The sequence below is a fragment of the Galeopterus variegatus genome, unplaced genomic scaffold (assembly GCF_000696425.1).
Source record: "Galeopterus variegatus unplaced genomic scaffold, G_variegatus-3.0.2 Scaffold4520, whole genome shotgun sequence".
In the NCBI taxonomy this organism is placed as follows: Eukaryota; Metazoa; Chordata; class Mammalia; order Dermoptera; family Cynocephalidae; genus Galeopterus; species Galeopterus variegatus.
Genome location: NW_007730631.1, coordinates 107,434 through 120,837, shown reverse-complemented (window position 1 = coordinate 120,837; position 13,404 = coordinate 107,434). Strand labels below are relative to the sequence as shown.

Sequence of the window (13,404 nt, the reverse complement as noted above, 5' to 3'; positions counted from 1 at the left end):
GCCCTCACCAGGAGTCAACCCCTACGGCTCCTTGATCTTGGACTTCCTCCAGAACTGCGAGAAAACATGTCTGTTGTTTAAGCCTTGTGGTCTACAGTATCTTGTTAGGGCAGCCCAAGCCAACCAAGACACCATCTGTGTTCACTGCCATGTATCCCCTGTGCCTAGCACAGTACCTGGTCAATAAATACTTGTACAGAAAATGGAGCTTTCCACTACACAGATGCGGGGAAAGACAGACACACACAGGAGAAGGCTCTGTGTAGTCATAAGTGATACGAATAAAATAAAAGGAGAAAACTGGGGTCGGGACAGTTCTGACTGGCTGGGCAGGGCAGAGCTCTCCAAGGAGACCTGGGAAGGGGCAGCTTTGCTTTGGGCTCCTGCATGGGTGCCCTAACGAGTGGCCTCATGTGTTGTCTGAAAGCTAGATGGTGGGGCCCCCCAAATCCTGATCATCCCCAAGACAGTACCAAGTTCCAGCCTGCATACCTGCAGCCAAAGACCCTCTTCAAAGAGCCTGAGTGGCCCAGGCCGCCCGCCGTGACACTCACTCGTCATATTTCACGTGATAAATGACGTCTTCTTCCAGAGCTGGGCTGGCAGTGGAGCTGCAGGGCTCATCCTGGGACGGTCCCTTCTTTGTCACCCTGACCACCTGCGCTTCGAACCACGCCCCCATGTTCGTGTCCCGAGCATCCACATACTCGTTGATCTATAAGGGACAAGGAAACACTCACGTCCCGACCCAGACAAGGATTGTCAGCAGCAAAACGCACAAGAGCCAATTTTAGTTCTAGGAGTACTGGACTGCAGACTCATGTGCCTGGAACAGGGCTTCTCAGCAGGGCACTGTGGACACTGGGGCCATCCCTGACCTCCACCCACCCCATGCCAGGAGCACCCCCTCCCTAGCTGTGACAACTATACATGTCCCTGGACACTACTCAGTGTCCTCTCGGGGGCAGAATCACCCAGATAATACCCACTGCCTATGAGAAACCATAAGGAGCAAAGCAGGTGAGACAAGGACAATGGGAAGCAGAGGGGACACCGGTCATCTTAGGAAGGCTCCTGTTGCTCAGCTCCAGCCACAGCTCCCAGGGCAGCCCAGGGAGGCCAGAACTGCCCGTTTGTCCAGAGGAGCTGGGAATCCAGATCTTTCTGTAAAATTTCCTGATCTTAGATGGTGGCAGTGAATTCAGGAATGTCATAGCCACTGCAAAGGCCACAGAGAAGACTCCTCAGGCCCCCAACACAGGACTCCACTTTCGAGGGTCACAAAGGAACTGTGGAGACCATGTGTCCCCTGCAAGGAGCATGCAGGAAACAGCTGCTGGCAATTCCCACCACAGGACTGAGGCTGCCCAGCCAGAGGTGGCCCTCCTTGAGCCCCCGGCTAGGTAAATGGGGGCTGGCAATGGTGAGGGGACGTGGAGCACCCCCCGTGGCTGCAGGAGCCTCACCTTATACAGGCCCAGCTCCGTCGCATCCCATGTATCCTCGCCTGCCTTGCTGTCTGTCTCAGCAGCTGCCTCACCGTGGGTGGAAGACTTGTCCGACTCACTCTGGCCCAAGCAACAGCCGGAATCTGTGTCCGAAAGCTCCGAGTCCCTCTCCTTGAGGCTGGCGGGGAGTGCGAGGCTCTGGCGGACCAGGAGCTGAATGGTGTCATTCAGGCGGACATCATAATCGAAGAGCGTGTGGCCGTCCTCCATCTGCGGGGACACCCAAGACAAAGCTCAGTCATCCATCTGCTGGGTGACAAGCTGGCCCTGGCAAAGCCGAGGGAAACACGGCTGTGACCAAAACACCCGTATCTCGACCTCATGGAGGGCACCATCTAGATCAGACTCCGGGACCATAAAACCCAGCTGCTTCTGGAGTGTGTCCTGCCCACCAGCAGCAGCGCCAGCCCTTCCTTTGGGTTCCCCATCCCCCTCTAACAAGGACTGTTAGAGGAAGCAGACACGTGGACACTCAGCATGATTCCCGTGTTCTGTGGACAGGCGTGGGGCTCCGGGAGCTTTTCCTAATACTTGATGTTTATAGCAACTTGTTTTACAGTAAACACACATTCCCGCTATCACTGCTTCTCAGTCAAAGGTGGTTCTGCCCCCAGAGGACACTGGCAATGTCCGGGGACATTTGTGGGTGTCACAACTAGGGAGGGGGTGCTCCTGGCATGGAGTGGGTGGAGGCTAGGGACGCTGCTCAGCACCTGCAGTGCCCAGGACAGCTCACCAGAGAATGAATGATGTGGCCCAAAAGTCCACAGTGCCGAGGTGGAGAGCCCCTGTCTGGATGTGGACAGAGGCAGACACCCCCCCCAACATTCATCAGCCTCCTTTCTAAAGCTTCAGCTCCAATATTATCTACCCATAAGGGCCAGCCAGTTAGCTCAGTTGGTTAGAGCATGTGCTGATAATACCAAGGCCAAAAAAAAAAAAAAAAAAAACCTTCCATCCAGGGTCACTTGCTGGCCCATTAACTCCACCCCCTCTGCTAATTTCTTCATCCTAATTCCCTCCCAAAACCAATCACTCGTCCACTGGAGCCTGTCAGCTAGCACCGTTCAACACTATGCACTCCGGATGTCTGACTCAGCAGATATGCCCTAGGGAGCTTGTCATCTGAGCTGCCTCCTGATGGCACAAGAGGCCAAGGAGTTTTCTTTTATTAGAAACTGTCCCACAGCAGTCCAACACCCAACACGGTCCCCTTTCCTGCATGGTTTACCAGATACCCCTAGGGCAAGTTCCTCCCCCTTGACACTGTGGACACTGGGGCTGGATCACTGTGGTGGGACTGTCCTGGGCACTGAAGGTGCTGAGCAGCATCCCTGGCCTCCACCCACTCCATGCCAGGAGCACCCCCCCCCATCGTGACAACCATAGATGTCCCTAGACATCGCCCAGTGTCCCCTGGGAGCAGAACTGCCCTGGTTTAGAACCAGTGCCCTAAGGAAAAGGGAGAAGACAGCAGGAAATAGATACGCACGACAGCAGCTTTCCCTTTCCCAACTCTCCCCTCACACTGGTGATTCAAAAGTCACATCTCTATTAACATGCAAACGGCACCTGGGGTCAAGGTGGAGGCCAAGTCCCAGGGTCCAAGTAAAAGCAGGGCTTTTACTCTGTTCATCACAAACCTGAACATGATGAAGGGTGACCCCTCTTCTGCAGAAAACTGCATTTCAGCACATCCACATTTATTTACAACTGTGGGTCTCTCTGAAACCCACCCTGGGCATGGAGGGCCCGGTGTTCACCTAGCAGTCAAGAGCACCTTCCACGTGCCCAGCACTGCCCAGGAGCCACAGGGCACCAGCCCTCTAATGTGGGAACAGCTCCAACAGCAGATAGAAGTGACACAGATAAGAACACGCATGTTCACAGGGCATTGTTCACAACAGCCAGAGGACAGAAACAGCCCAGCTGGTGAATGGATAAACACAACGTGGTCCATCCACACACGAGAACGTCACTCAGCCATGAAAAGGAGCGAGGCTCTGACACACGCTACCATGTGGATGGACCCTGAACACATCACGCTCAGTGACAGACGCCAGACACAAAAGGCCACACGGTGTGTGACTCCATTTACATGAAATGTCCAGAACAGACCAATCCACAGAGACAGAAAGTGGACTCGTGGGTGCTGCGGGCTGGGAAGGGGGGATAAGGGGGTGATAGTGGAGGGTGCAGAGTTTCTTTTTGAGGTGATGAAAATGTTCTGAAATTGATCTGCAGTCAATTTTAATGTGACAGTTAAACAACTCTGTGAATACACCTAAGACCACTAAGTTGTACACTTTAAATGGGTGTACTGTATGGTATATGACCTATATCTCAACAAAGCTGGTACATAAAAAAAAAAAGAAAAAGAGGAAAGAAGCAATCTGAAAAGGCTACACCCGTAGGATACCAATTATATGACATCCTGGAAAAGGCAGAATTCTGGAGAGAATAAAAAGATCCGTGGTGGCCAGGAGCTGGGGGGCAGGAGGGAGGAACAGGGGATTTTCAGGACAGTGACGTGTAGCACCTGCACCACCCTGTAACGGTGGATCAGTGTCATCGTACATCTGTCTAAGCCCACGGGATGCACAGCACCAGCAGTGAACCCCAGTGTAGACGGGGGACTCTAGGTGGTAATGATGTTTCCTGGGGGGAGAGGGGTATCAATGTTTGTAACAAATGTGCCACTCTGTAGGGGAGGCTCTGGGTGCTCATGGGGGAGGTAGGACAGGGCATATATGGAAACTCCCTGTACATTCTGTTCAGTTTTGCTGTGAATCTAGAACTGCTCTAAAAAATAAAGTTTATTAAAATAAAATAAAAGTGGCGGGGGAGAGAAAGAAGTCAACTGTCGTCGGTATAACTTGACAGGGAAAGCAGCAGGGGGCAGCCGAGTGGCACTCGGAAAGGAGGAGCAGGACCCCAGCATCCTGGGCCCAGCACGTCCACGGTAAGGCACAGACCCTCTTGCCAAAGCTGACATTTGGAGCCAGGTCACTCTCTGTGGAGGGGCCGTCCTGGGCACTGCAGGTGCTGAGCAGCGTCTCTGGCCTACACCCACTTCATGCCAGGAGCAACCCCCCAAGTTGTAACAACCACAAATGGCCCCGGACATTGTCCAATGTCCCCTGGGGACAAAATCACTCTGAGTGAGACCCCTGAGCTAGAGACGCCCTCACGTGTATGTCCGAGGGACACACATGGATGTTCATGGTATGGTCACGGCAGCATTATTTGCAAGCAAAACACCGTGAACGATCCGAACATTGGCCAGAGGGAAAACACGCACAGAAGCCATGTGGCTCACTCATACAAAGGAACGTCACACAGCTGCATGTGACAGCTAACGCAGCCAAGTAGCAGAGGCTCCCCCCAACAATGTCAAGGGACGCAAGGCTGACTTCAGAGGAGGGGAAGGAGAGAGTCCCAGCCCCACAGGGATAGAGACCAGGCAGGAAGGAAGAGATAGAGGTGGGGAGTCCTGGGGGACAGAGCTGAGTGAGAAGGCAGGGCCGATCAGAAAGGGCAGTCCCCACCACTCCTGCTAGATGCTGCAGGGACAGCACCCCTACTACCACCAGTCACTGGGCCTGTCCAGGCCCCTCACACACCAGGAGAATGAGGCAGAGAGAAGCCACCCAACTTGCTTGGTCACAGGTCACCTGGAAGAGGAACAGACTGGGCACAAGCAGGGCAGGACGTGGGCAGGGGAAGGGGACAAGGCTCAGGCCAGGCTGACATAAAGCTCTGACACCACAATGTGACTCACGAGCTGGTTGGGTGCTTCCTGATGCCACTTCTGGAACTTTCCAGAAGGGCCCCAAAGTAGGCAGGAAGAAGTTTGCACAATTGTTCGCTCTGCCCCATCCCGCTTGCCCAGAACCTGCACAAACGTTCAGGAGCCGGGGCAGAAGAGGCCAGGCTGATTCTTCCAAAGGCCGCATTTCCATCAGGGCCTGCTGGAACACCTGAAGTCTGGGTTCACTATGGGAACCCAAAAATTCCAACCCGAGGCCCAATGCCATTAACAAAAGCTGTAAAGACCAAAGCACAGAGTCGCACCTTATGTTAGAGTTTCTAAATGCTAAGCATTAAACCTAAAGTGAAAAATCATGTACGGTAAAAATTTCCATTTAAGGGGCCGGCCCGGTGGCGCACTGCGCTAGTGCGCCGCTTGGGAAGCGCGGCAGCGCTCCCGCCGAGGGTTCGGATCCCACATACAGACCGGTTCCCGCTCACTGGCTGAGCGAGGCGCGGAGGCAACACCGAGGGTTGCGATCCCGTTGCCGGTCCTGGTCCGGTACGGGGGCATTTATTACCACAGAGTTAGACATAATACGATTCTTTTTAACACCTACGACATCTGTAATGATGTTGTTTAGTGTCTCCCCTCTTGGCCTCGTTCAGTCCTCCCAGGAATCTTATTTTAAGCTTTCCAAAGGATCGATTTCCACCTTCGCTGCGCCTCTCCACTGCTTCTGTTTCATTCGTTTCTGTTCTAATCTTTATTTCCTTCTCTTTAGTCCTGTCAAATTATTGTTTTTCTTTTTCTAACTTCTTAGGTTAGATGTTTAGTTCATCAACTCTAAGTCTATCTTCTTCTCAGATGCAGGCATTTGAGGCTGAAAATTCCCCTCAGAGTATATCCCTAGCTGCACCTGTAAGCTCTCTGTTTTCAGCTGGCTGGTTAGGTCAGTTGGTTAGTGCACAGCCTTATAACACCGACGTCAAGGGTTCGGATCCCCTTACTGGCCAGCTGCCCCCAAAAAATCCCCTCAGAGTATATCCCTAGCTGCACCTGTAAGCTCTCTGTTTTCAGCTGGCTGGTTAGGTCAGTTGGTTAGTGCGCAGCCTTATAACACCGACGTCAAGGGTTCGGATCCCCTTACTGGCCAGCTGCCCCCAAAAAAAGGAAATCGGTAGTTTCATTATCATTCGGTTAATGCCATTATTTTTTTTCTCCAACCCATATGCCATTTAGAATTCTCTTGTAATTTCCAGATATATGGGGTGCTTTAGTTACCTTCCAGTTATTAAGTTCTGACTCTACAGATTGTGGTTAGAGAACGATGTCTAAGGAAATCGGTAGTTTCATTATCATTCGGTTAATGCCATTATTTTTTTTCTCCAACCCATATGCCATTTAGAATTCTCTTGTAATTTCCAGATATATGGGGTGCTTTAGTTACCTTCCAGTTATTAAGTTCTGACTCTACAGATTGTGGTTAGAGAACGATGTCTATGACGGAGCAATAGTTTCAAGGTGCTTTTTTATTACATGCATATGAACATGACATAGGCACACCCTTCTTTGCCAAGACTTTTTAATTTAATATCTGTGATGGTGCTGATGCCTGTAATTAGCCTCAGAATGACCCCGGTGAGGTGGAGGCGAGTGAATGGGGTAGACGTGTACTAGATCAGCCGCGGCTGATGACTACACTGGGTGATGAGTACATGGAGTCCAGTACACCGTTCTCTTTATTGCTGGCTAATGATCAGAATTACAAATTTCCACGACGGTAAAGTTTTCCAATCTCCTATCATGGAACCTAGTGAAGTTAAACGTTCCTATTAAAAGATATCACTACAGGCTGGCTGGTCAGCCAATTGGTTAGACTGCCACGTTGTAACACCAACGTCAAGGGTTTCTGTCCCTCTACCTGCCAGCTGACAAATACATACATACATACATACATACATACATACATACATACATACATCACTGTAGCCCTAACTCAAGTTCTACTACTGTATCTGGTAAAAGGAGCGATTTAATCTAAAACATGTCTAGCACCTCTTAATGATTTAAATTAAAATGCACCTACCCCCTAACTCAACAACTCCACTCCGAAAAATTTAGCCTACCACTCTGTGTGATCACATGCACAAAGACATATGTACAAAAATGTTCACTGCAACCTTGAATTTTATGGCAAAAAAAAAAAAACGAACCACCAAAATGTTTAGTAATATTAAAGTAAATCGGTAAATCAGGGTACATCCAGACAAAAGGTCTTCTATGAAGTCATCACAGCAACAAAGAAGCTATAGCACTGATATGGAACAATCATAGAGCTATTAAATGAAAACTCATGACAAAGAAGCATGTACACACGGTATGTTCATCTCCACGTTAATAAAAAAAGTACTGAATGGGCACAAACGCGTTCGAACACCTCTGGAAAGAGACCACTGGGGGGATGTCAAGGGTCAGGGTGGGAAGCAGATTTGTTCCTCGCTTTTCAGACATTTGAGATTTTGTACTATGTGCATCGTGCGAAAATTCAATACATACGATTTGACACGTAAGTATGCTGGTTCCTTTTGAAAACTTAGACCACGCCTAAAAGTTCACCATTCCTGCCCACTTTCTACCCCCCGTTTTCAGAGAATATTTTTCAGAGTGCCGAGTGCTGCCCAGGGGCACACAGTTGGAGAGAAGCAGAAGGGACAGAAACTAGCCTTTAGGGGCTCCACAAGGCGCAAGCCCCGTGGCAGGAAGGAGGCACCTATAGGGGAGAAGGCCCAATGGGTCAGCCCAGGAGGAGAGAAAGGAAGTGAGATCTGCTCCTCCTCTTCCTGGGGGGGGCAGCCAGACCCCCCCGCCACCATCTCAGCATGGCCGGGAGGAGCTCTAGGCCTCGGCAGCAACCTGCAGTGCAGGCAAGACGGACAGACAGCTGGAGAGATTGGGAGAAGGAAATTGACAAGGTGGAATCCCAGATGCGGCAGAGGGGACATGACACTCACACAGAGAGGAGGAAGCTGGGTGGACAGCACCTCAAGGACTGGCACAACCCCTCTCTTCCAGTCCCAGTACGTCACAAACACAGAGAGGATGATCTAGTGACAGCTGAACTCTGCCCTTCAACTTGGCCAGGCCACAGCTGAGGATATGCCCCAGAGCAGCATTTCGGGGGTCAGCGAGGTTGCAGTTGTCACGATGATCCCAAGATGCCTGTCGATGGCCATTTTCCTCTACCAGCACAGGTAAGGGTACTAGACTGCCATCTCACTATGGTACAGAGGACTGTGGAACTGCAGGACAAGGGAGGGCTGGCCCCTTCAGGAACGTGCATGCGTGTCTTCTTGTGCTTCGAATTTTTCTCAGCTTTCAATTCCTAGCAAGATAACAACTGATAGAATCCACATAAACAAAAGCTCTTGGGGATCCTCAATCAGTTTGGAGGGTGTAAAGAGGGCCCGAGACCAAAGAGTTTGAGAATCCCTGCCCTGGAAAGACTCTTCCAATACAGAGCCTTTGGGGACCTGTTCTAGCACATTCCTCAGCAGCACTGTTCCTAACAGACCTGGATACACCAACCGAGGCTGGACTGAAGCACGGGGTATAAATAATTGGCAATTACAGCCAGGGTGACAGTTCTGACCTGCACCTGTTTTGTAAATAAAGTTTTATTAGCATGTAGCCGTGCCCATTCATTTATGGACGGTCTAGGGTTGCCTTTGTGCTACAGGGCAGAGATTAGTAGTCTCAACAGAGACTGGCCCACAAAGCCACAAATATTTACTATTGGGCCCTTTGCAGAAAGGACTTGCTCACCACTGGCTTAAAGGACGTGCCCTCCACCAAGGAGCTCTCCTGGGGGACAGAAGGCCACAGTGATGGGGTGCTGTTGGCAGGGACCCTCCCTATGCAGCCTGAAGGACAAGTTTCTGGTCTCTGCAAAGGGACCATCGTACTAGCTGCCTGACCCTTCCCTCCAGGAAAACAGGGGCCAATCTGGCAGGACCATCTGGGACAGCACTGTGACAAATGACCCTCGTAAGGCCATTCCCAGGCCACCATTTTGACTGATCTGTCAGACTGACCTTAACACAGCCTTTGAGGCAGGCCTGGCCAATTTAACTACTCCCCTGAAATAAATTATCTAAATTAGTAGTTCTCAACCCCAGGGGTGAGGGTGAGGGTCTGCCCCCAGAGGACTCTGGGCAATGTCCGGGGACACTGGCAGTTGTCATGACTGGGGCACTCTTGGCGTGGAGTGGGTGGAGGCCAGGGACACTGCTCAGCACCTGCAGTGCCCAGGACAGCCCCACCACAGAGAGTGACCCAGCCCCAATCTCCACAGTGCCAAGAGGGACACCCTGAGCTACGGGATTTATTGCACCTTTATCGTGAACCAGGCACGGGGCTCAGCTCTTCATGTCCGTGACCTCATTGATTTCTCACTATGCTGCCATGTGGCGAGTCCACAATTAGCCCCATGCGAGAAATGAGGGCACAGAGGCCAGTGAGTGGCCAGACACTCTCCCGGGCAGAGGGAAGTTGGGAAGATTATGTAAAGTGTGGAACATTGTACCTGAGCGTGTTAAAGGCACCACCATTGACAGCTATCGTTATTTTTATGAGCAGTCAGAAAAAAGGCTGCCAGCTGCCTCGCCTTTGCCCGGGCTGGGCCTGCCGCCCAAAGTGCCCTCCCCCATTCAGCTCCCCGCATTTCCGCCAATCAAGTGACATAACCGCCATCCTATTCAGCCCAAAGGAGATCGTCACAAAACCTCCCATATCCTGAAGAAAGACTCTACTCTCCTCTGCTTCAGTCTCAAAGTCCCTGCAGACCTCGGGCTGCCCTGCCGTGTTTCTTTAAAAAAGAAAAAACAGACTGTGAACACTCCCTAGAACATTCTATAGAAATAGCAGTCCCCTTGCATCCACTGGACATGGGGTGGCTTTCTTGTCCCTATTTGCCTGCATATGCAGACTCTACAGGCTGTGTGCCTTTGTTCTCCACCCACCCGTCACTGTCCACAACTCCCCGCGGCCAGGCCGCTTCCTAGCCAGGCAACCTGGGGAAGTTGCATCACAGCTCTGAGGCCCAAAAAACAGAAGCGACCACACATTCCCTTACAAAGCTGCCACACGGGGAACCGCTGCTGGCGAAGGAAGTAAGAGGTGGCTATAGAGTTTGCACAGGAATATGGGATCTTTTCATAACTATAAAAGCTGCACTGTAAGAGGCAAAGCAGGGTCGAAAGTTTAGAAACCAGAGTTCCGGGTTCGAATCCCTGTTCCCTCCTGGGTCAGGGCAGGCCCTCCACAGGATTTTGGCCAGGCTTCCTCATCACTGACATCCCCAAGATCAAAGGCACAACAAATGTGTCCAATGGATATAAGTGTTCCTGTTATTATCACGCTTTAAACTTACACACATGTGACAATTACTTCCATATGGATCAAATATGATGTTACAATGAAGGGAGATGGGGTTTGGGTTACACGATGTAGACCCAAAATTCTCCAAGTGATCCGTTTAACCTGTGTACTTCATTATATACAAATTTTAACTATAAAAAAAAAAAGTCAATGAGAACAGAACCACACATACTGAACTCTAGTTAATCACAGGCATGCTTAAGTGTTTAGGGGTGATGTGATCGATGTCTACAACTTACTCTGAAATGCGTCCCCAAAACTAAAATGGATTGGTGGACAGAGAGAAAGAGAGAGCTGCTTGATAAACTGAATACAGCAAAATATCAATGGTAAAATCAACGTGTGTTTAGGTGTTCATAGCTATTTCAACTTTTCTGCAGTTTGAAACGTAAAAATTAAAATGCTAAAGCTCAGAGCCTGGCATAGAGCAGCACCCAGTAATATCCACTCCCTTGATCCTGAGAGGATGAGAATCCAACCCACCTTTGAATTATGCCATGAACTTAGCAGGTATATGCAGGTTTTCAGAAACTCTTCGTGAAATAAAGGATCCTGTCCTGAACGAATATACTGAGTGGCAAATCAAAATCAGTTTGGAGGCCACGAAAAGGAGCCACCATGGGAAAAGGACGGAGGAACAGAATGCCCAGCAGAGCTCCATGGTGATCACAGCCCTGCCCCTTCACCACGTGCACATGGCGGCACAAATCCCCAAGTTCTGGAGATCGGCTTCTCTGGTTTCTCCCCAGGCAGAGAGGGTTAACTCGGATTCCTAAGACTCAAGTCATCACGGCCTGTTACGGGAAGGAGGTTAAGGAAGGTCTCCAAGGGCACCGCAAGCCCAAGAAATTAATCACTGGGTCTCATTCTAAGTCAGCAGGCAGGATCCTCCCAGCCTTCAAAAGACCTGGCCAAGCGCAGAGCGCTTATTTTGCAATCTAGACACCAGATGGCAGCAGTACCCAGTTCCAATTTCGACAACAACAAAGTCCGGCATGTGCGGCCCAACTGCCGACTTTTCATCCAGTTCCAATAGTCTCTACAGCCCTGTCCCTACCTACACTCCACCCAACTCCAGGCTGGCCCCAGCAGACTCCATACCTTTTATGGTACTATCTCATCCTACCTGGGAAATCCTACTCACAGTACCCACCACAGTCCCCCAAAGACACCAGTGAAAGTGGAAACACCCCCCCAGGCACCAATGGCGAAAACATCCCAAAGGTGGGCACCTGTTAAAGCCAAGACGGCCACTTTAAACGCTACAACTGGCTGGGGAGAGAGTGTAGACAGAAGATAAGGGCCAGCGGACCCTGCGGAGACCACACGCCCCCTTTCACAGGCAGCCCGCTGGAGAGCAGGCCCAAAGTGGCGGAAATTCCTGATTTGCAAGCACCATCTCCTGACTTTGAATAAACCAATCCAAATTTCTAGAAAACAGACTCTATAAGGTCTGACGCTTAATGGGTGCAAGCTGTACGCTACCAGTGTGCATTTTAAAGAAACACCCTGTCCTTTCTGTCTTATCTCCGTGACAATTCCAGATCCTTCCTCGAAATTCCTCGGCCTGCTGGCGGCCACCTCCAACTTCTTTCTCTAGAAATTATTTTGAGGGGAACTTTAAAAAAAAAAAAATCTTTAAAAGCCCAGACGCTACAGATTCGAGTGCCAGCTGCCTGCCCAGGGTCGATCTGCGAGTCTGGCCTTTGTTCTTTCCTCTCGTAGGCATTTGAGGTTTTCTGTGGACTTCTTCCGGGAGATGTGAAGCGGGACCGGACGAGGCGGGGGGGAATGGATGTGCTGGTGGCGGCCGACGCTTGGTGCCTGGCCCAGGCAAGAACAAAGGTGGTGGGTAGACAGGCGGCTGGCCGGGCGGGTTTACCTGCTTGCCCCTGTAGAACAGCCTCTGCAGGCCTGGGTCCACGTGGAACAGCTCCTGGATCTTCCGCCTCAGCTGTTCTACCTTGGTCAACCTGGACAGTGAATCCACGGTGTGGGTCTCCTTCCCGTCCATGGTGCGCACCTGGATCCACATGGTGTCGGTGCTGCGGGGGGGGGGGGAGGAGAGAGGACAGGACCCGGAGGTCAATTCTGCTGCCGCCACCAGACCGTGCTACGCCAGAGTGGGGTCACGGTTGCCTTTGTCCAGTCGGTGGACACCAGAACGCCCTACCAGCCTCCTAATCCCCATACACTGCCACACCTGGCGCAGGGCCAGGCAGAGTAAATGACTGAATGCATTAATGATCTGCAAGTGCTGAAGATTGAGCAGGAAGGGGGAACGAAGGAAGGGCAAAAGGGACCTCGGACCACGCAGCCCAACCCACCCCCCGCTTTCACAGAGAAAAACACCAACGTCCAGACAAGGAAGGAGGCCGCGGCGAAGGGCGCGCACCACACGGGGAGTGGCCGAGCCGGTTCATTCATTCACTCTTCGGGTTAATATATACGGAAGAGGGGATCCTAAAAGTCCGGTGCGGGCCGGAACTTCACAAGTCCCGAGGGAAGTCAACCAAGTGCGACTGAGGGGGGCAGAACCCCACCCCAGACCCGCGGGTCCCGGGACTCCCTCGTGCCCGCAGCCCCCGTCGCCCCCCGCGCGCGTGCGCGACACGGTCCGCCCCACGGTGGCCATGGCAACCGGCCGTCCCGTCCCGGCCGCCCCAGCACGCCTCACCTCGGACCCCCGGCGGCTGGCGCTCCCCC

The 13,404-nt window shown here is 51.6% G+C and overlaps 1 protein-coding gene across 1 annotated transcript in view; it reads right to left on the bottom strand.

Annotated features, from left to right (window-relative positions):
• Nucleotides 1-12,733, bottom strand: part of UHRF1 (ubiquitin-like with PHD and ring finger domains 1) — a 41,669-nt gene extending 28,936 nt beyond the window's left edge. The window contains exons 1-3 of the mRNA XM_008587741.1: nucleotides 12,581-12,733; nucleotides 1,467-1,718; nucleotides 555-715 (exon numbers count right to left, since the gene is read on the bottom strand). Of these exons, the coding sequence (XP_008585963.1) occupies nucleotides 555-715; nucleotides 1,467-1,718; nucleotides 12,581-12,733 (566 nt within the window). The remainder of the gene's footprint in view (nucleotides 1-554; nucleotides 716-1,466; nucleotides 1,719-12,580) is intronic.
• Nucleotides 12,734-13,404: the final 671 nt, after the last annotated feature.